General features: G+C 41.0%; 1 protein-coding gene across 2 annotated transcripts in view; it reads right to left on the bottom strand.

Annotated features, from left to right (window-relative positions):
- Window positions 1-337: 337 nt before the first annotated feature.
- Window positions 338-6,000, bottom strand: part of AMPD3 (adenosine monophosphate deaminase 3) — a 30,454-nt gene continuing 24,791 nt past the window's right edge. For both annotated transcript variants that reach the window (XM_027737149.2, XM_027737146.2), the window contains exons 12-15: window positions 5,854-5,974; window positions 3,693-3,866; window positions 2,529-2,639; window positions 338-1,595 (exon numbers count right to left, since the gene is read on the bottom strand). In XM_027737149.2, coding sequence (XP_027592950.1) covers window positions 1,419-1,595; window positions 2,529-2,639; window positions 3,693-3,866; window positions 5,854-5,974 — 583 coding nt within the window. In that variant the 3' untranslated portion in view covers window positions 338-1,418. The remainder of the gene's footprint in view (window positions 1,596-2,528; window positions 2,640-3,692; window positions 3,867-5,853; window positions 5,975-6,000) is intronic.

The raw sequence follows: 6,000 nt of genomic DNA, 5'->3' as shown, positions 1-6,000 counted from the left end.
TCTCTCTTGGGGTTCTTGCAGGGCTGCACAGCCTATAGGAGGTGATAAGGAATTCCTCCTTCCCTTTAGTGCCAGTTCCCTGCAATCACCACTCAGGACAGCAGGTACATTAAAAAAGTGTCCCAAGGTGTCCTACCTTAGGGACTGCAGGCCTTTGAATTGAGCAGTGCAAGGTTGGACTCACAGGACCCACTGCTGCCCCTGGCCTCGAGTCTGTTTTGCTGTGGAACTACGTGCAGCTTCTACAATACACAGATGCCATCATGTTATTACCTTCAATCCTTTCTGAATGAGTAGTACTGTGTCTTAAGGATGATCAAATAGAAACGAGATGAAAAGTGATAAATTTTCCAATAGCTGTATTTTACTAACTGCTCCATCACAAATAAATAGTTTAACATGACATGATTTGAAACGACAGATTTCAAGTGGAATAACTTCTGTATAAATAGACAGCTTGACTTCCCGTTCAGCTCTGATCGACTAAAATACAGACTAAAACAAATGTGTAAAAATATGTCAGAAGTAGGACCAGAACCCAGGTCTGGCGTTTCTACCACTGATTCATAAGAACACTTCCTTTTTTCAAGTAAAAAATTTCCCTTTACACGCAACCAAAATTATCTGCATAAGTAATTTGAACTGGCATATCCACATATTCCCATTACAAAGCAATAAAAAAAGTGTTGTCAACTTTCAAGGCAAAATTTGTCATGATATAATTAGGCTCATTACAGTGTACAATAGTGATTTTGACACCATGTTTTGTACTTGCTAGATTAAAAAGCATTTATCTGTTGTTCTTCACTGACATCCTACATAACAGGAATTAATTAATTAGTCACCGAACAAGATTACCCGATTTTGGTTTTCCTTGTTTTCCAATATAACTGCTGAAACATTAAGTTAAAAACTGTGTCAGAACACCGTCCAGAACGAAAAGGTAGCCTTAAAATTATGCACCCCCATACAAACTGTTAATGAATAAAGGGTTAAACTTAGGAGTGCTAAATGCCATGATTGGCTTGCAGGACAAAGCCAGGTGTGTGTGTACTGTCAGCATCTGTGGCATCCTCAGGTGCATGTCACAGATGCACTATGGATGTTCTCTCTTGTTTCCCAAGCTACAATGCAGGGCACAGTTAAGACAGTATGAAACAAATATTACATGATTCTAAGTTTGCATTTAATATTTACAGCAATTTTAAAAAGCCTAATGTTCCTGGAAATTGAAGTCTTTGCAATGAGAATAATGCAGGAAAAGACGGCAGCAAACGCTGATTACCTTCCACAGATACTCTCTTTTTTCTCTGTACTGCTCAGTTCTGTCCTGGTAGCATCAAAGACAGATGATTTGATGTTAATTAGCATCTTATCCTGCGTAGGGGTGAAATGTTCTGGTTTCTCTGAGTTCATAGCTACTTTGACAGAGTAGAAATCTCTTCTGTTCTCATGGCATCTGACAGGAAACTGAGTTCATTGCACAGTGTCTCGTACCTGAAGGCCATCCGGATCTGTGCAACATTTGTCTTTCGAATGTCGTTTCCCTCAGGCCCTTCTTTACAATAATTCACCCCTAAGAACTTCTGTTTTTCCTGTGAACGGGATTAAATGCGAAAAGGAAGAAGTCAGTTCAACTGCTTTGATTTACTGCAGAAATGAGTGTTTGTTAGTTGAGTGAGTCCAGTACAAGTGAAAAGAGCAGCTTCGACCAGCTGGCCATTGAACTCTACTTCAGAGTCTTAACCAGTTTTGGAGATTTTAAGGCCAAAGTTTATACTTTTAATCACTCAGAAGTGCACTCAGTCTGGCTTGCTAAAACCCTCGGTGCTAGTGTTTGGCCTTCACTGCTACATCTTTCATGTTAGAGGTCAAAAAGAGGCTTAGGTTTCCTTTGTTAGTTAGATGTTGCACAAGAGGAAAATGAGTAGTTGTCACTAAGGGAGTATTGGAAGAAACAACAGAATATACTTCTGAAACCCCTTCACATAACAGCTCCTCGAGAGAAATGTTCAAAAGTGACAGATGAGAGGATGTTCTAAAATAAGTCCTAGAGAAAGCCTTGGCTGTATAGAATTTTAAAGCCAAAAGGGGATTTAATCTAATCTGACTGCCTATCTAAACTGGAATATTTTCTGTAGTTCTCTCTTCTAAGCAAAAATACGTCTTGCTTATGACAGGCAGTTTGTTTTTACTTAATGCAAGATATGATGTATAAAATTACTGGCAATGGGATATCACCCAAATAATTAAAAGTTTGGAACTGGAGACAGAACTGAGTTTAAACAGGCATCTGGTCTCTCTACATGTTTTGGGAATTCCAAAACAAAGCTAAAGGGGAAAAGTAACTAATACTTTACACGTAAGGAAGACTGCATAGCAGATAGTCTGTGAATATTTCTGGAAAAGAGGACAGGGATGTGCATAAATACACCACAGAAGCACCTGCTATTCAGTGTTCAGACTGCTGACTGCTCAGTTCCAACTTGTCCTAACATTCCCAAAAGGGATTTTCGAGCCATAATTACCTTATCTGACAAGCCACTCTGTAGGACGCTGTTTCTGGCTATCTCACACAAGTCACAGGTACTCAGTTTCCACACCTGGGCTGCAATGGCATATTCTTCCATGAGAGCTTCCTGTAGCACCAAAATACATTTAAATTATATGTAAATAAGATATAAATGGGGATATGTACTCATTACTAATTAAGGAATTTATACATGCTCTTTAGACAGCTGTGAAAAATTAGAAGTTTAAAACTTTAAAATCACAATTACTATGAACATAACTGTTTATTTCAAGTTTCCCAAGGACTTCTGTTAAAGAATTAATAGGCACGGGGGATCCAGTTGTCCTAGTCTAAGAAATTACAGCCTGCAGTCCAGATCCTTAGAGGCATTTATTAGGCAATTCCAGAGGAGATCCCAGGGTATATAAACACCTTGGAGGACCTAAATCTTCACTGAATATGCACATGGACAGGTAGCAGGGCAGTGTCTGGCTCTGGCCCTTCCACACCAGGTGTGGCTCTCGGGGGCTGTCCCAGCTGGGGCCCTTCCACACTGGTGTGACTGGGCTGGTGCTGTGGGACATCCACACGGAGTCTTTTCCAGCAGAGACAGGTCCCAGGCCAGGAGCCAGCCCGGGTACAGCACACCAGAGCTCAGCCTGTCCTCGGGACACAGTGGCTGTGGCACAGCACGACTCCAGTCGGTGCCAAGCACAAAACGAGGCCATCAGAACCAGTGACCAGGCACTTCTGTCCTGCCAGGCCACCCAAGGGCAAGAATCTGTTCCAGTTCAGTGAGCAAACAGCTCATATGTCATCTTGAGATTCCACATCATGTTTCTGTAATGTACTTCCCCAGATTTATTAGTAAGGAAACTGGACTTTCCTGGCACTCTAGAGGCTTGTTTATGAAGGCTCAAACCTCCCTTCAGCCTCATCCTTCATTCTATACTTCAACAGCCAACACTGGAGAGGCAAGAGTACAAAAGAAACATAATTAGGAAATCAGACATTTCCCTCTGAAGCCTAACACTGCCTGAAAATGAGGAAGAGGAATGAATGAAGTGACTGAAACCCATGACACTGTATCCTAAGCATAGATACAAAAGAGCTTCCAGGTCATTCCGGACCTGCGTGGTACTGTCCAAATTCAAAGCCAATGCTTTTTTACAACTCTTACCTTTGTGTAATGAAACTGCATCGGATCATCTGTGGAGAGAGAGACATGCAGTCCCTTATGGAGAAATTCCCTTAGTGGATTTTTGGAGTACTCCAGGAATAGGCTGTTGTTACTAAGTGGAGACATGGCAATGGGTATTTGTGCAAGATAATAAAGGTACTGGAGGACAGGACTCTGCAAAATAACACAGTTGGCATTTAATGGTGCTATGGGATAATGAAAAAAAGAAGGATTTCCTTTGGATGAAATGGAAACAGCACTACAGAGGGAGGACTAAGATAAAAAAAGTTGACATTAAACCCTGACTTCTCTAGAAAATACTTAAAAGTCTGAATTTTAAGTGTTACTGATCTTTTTAAAAATAATTTACATTCTTCAATATATGTCACCTTTTTAAAAACAAGGTGATGTAATACTACTGTCGATTAGTAAGTGTATACAACTATTATATTGGCACTGCATTTGATACTAACTGTATGCCTTCCCCCAAAACCTGAAATTCACGCACAACAGATGTACAGGAACTGCTAAGCAATTTGTTATTTTCAAAGCTGCAGTCCAATAGGTCAGTTTTAGGAGCAAAAGAAGTTTTAATTAATTAGAAGGCATGTGTTGCTGTTGTACGTAATATAAATGATCTGTGATTGCCTCATCTTTATTATTATTTTGCCTTAACCAACCTAGGAACCTAAAAAGTGCCTTTATGAGTGTTATTATTTGTAGTATCTGCTGTGCCAGCTTATTGCACCAGGTCAAACAGGAGAGAGTGAAGAGGACAATGCTTTGGTCACACACAGCCTTAGTACTACTTTATTTTAGGAATTACTAGTTGTGAGCATAGTATAGACATAATTTTAGGCCAACTTTTTCTTTGTTCTTGGGTACGTTGAAAAATACGAAGATTTTTCCAGCATTAACCAAAAAAAAAAATACAACTTTTGAGGGAACTCTTTCTAAAAAATTACAGTACATTCAGTGCAAGTCTGCCACCCACTGACCGATTATTTTAATTATGAAACAGTGCCCTGCAGATGAACTGAGTGATGGTTTTTATTAACTACTGTGCCAGGAATTATAACATTTGTTCTGTCATAACAGTCGAGTTCTGTCTAAAATACTGCTGTGTTGTTCAGCTATGTTAAACTTCTTGATCAAAATAATCAAACCCGAATGAACCCTGAAGTACAGAAATGCCAGTCAGGCAATATGACCTTTGTCCCTGTCCAGAAAAAACCAGAGCTTTCCTTAAGCTCTTCTGGGACCTAAACCAGGGAGTAGTAACAAGTCTAAGCAAGTCTTGAATTTTTTCTATGTAATTTTAGCTCTGCTTGGAGTAACCAAAAACAGGTGCTGCCAAGTCTTTGACATATCTGAACAGTTGATCTTCCCTGTAAAGACATAGCTTTAAAATACATGCTCAGGAAAAGCTCTCTTTTTGTAGCTTAAGAAATAGGAAGTTCAGTTGAGCTTATTAATTTCATTGAATCATGAAATAGTTTGGTTTAGAAGGAACCTTAGACATCATTTATTTCCAACACCCCTGCTGTGGGCAGGGACAGCTTTCACTAGACCAGGTTTCTCGAAGCCCCATCCAGTCTGGCCTTGAACACTTTCCGGGGATGGGGCATCCACAGCTTCTCTGGGCAACCTGTTCCAGTGCCTCACCACCTTCACAGTGAGGAATTTCTTCCCAATATCTAATCTAACCCTGCCCTTTATCAATTATTCTTTGTCTATCACTGCCTACCCTTGTGAAAAGCCCCTCTCCAGCTCTCTCAAAGCCCCTTTAGGTACTGGAAGGTGCTACATGGTCTCCACAGAGCCTTCACTTCTGCAAGCTGAACAACCCCAACTCTCTCAGCCTTTCCTCACAGGAGAGATGCTCCAGTCCTCTGAACATCTTCATGGCCTCCTCTGGACTCTCTCCAACAGATCCAATGTGTTCTTGTGTTGGGGTCCCCAGAGCCCCCAGCACTATTGCAGGTGGAGTTTTTGACCAAACTGAAGAGTTACTTGTGCCTTGCTAAGAAAGTTAATTAATGAGGCAGCCCAATAACTAACGTGGGCTGCCCAGATAAAGTCAGTTTGGTGGCTGCTGTTTGAACCAGTGACTGATATCTAAGCACACAGTGATTAGTTTAGGTGAGCAACCAAACAATACCTTCTTCAAGAGCAATCCGTGGGAGATGTTGTCTGCAGTCAGGAAGGCTGACACAAGGTGTGTGATAGACCCAGCTTCTCCACAGTGAGGGCGAAACAGGAAAGTGCACATGCCTCTTTCCCTGAGGAGATTAAAAGCAAGTTCCAC

This window comes from Pipra filicauda, unplaced genomic scaffold (assembly GCF_003945595.2).
Source record: "Pipra filicauda isolate LSUMZ 115617 unplaced genomic scaffold, ASM394559v2 scaffold26_size5592650_pilon, whole genome shotgun sequence".
NCBI classification, from domain to species: domain Eukaryota; kingdom Metazoa; phylum Chordata; class Aves; order Passeriformes; family Pipridae; genus Pipra; species Pipra filicauda.
The sequence above is the reverse complement of the archived record's forward strand: the minus strand, read 5'-3'. Positions and strand labels throughout refer to the sequence as shown.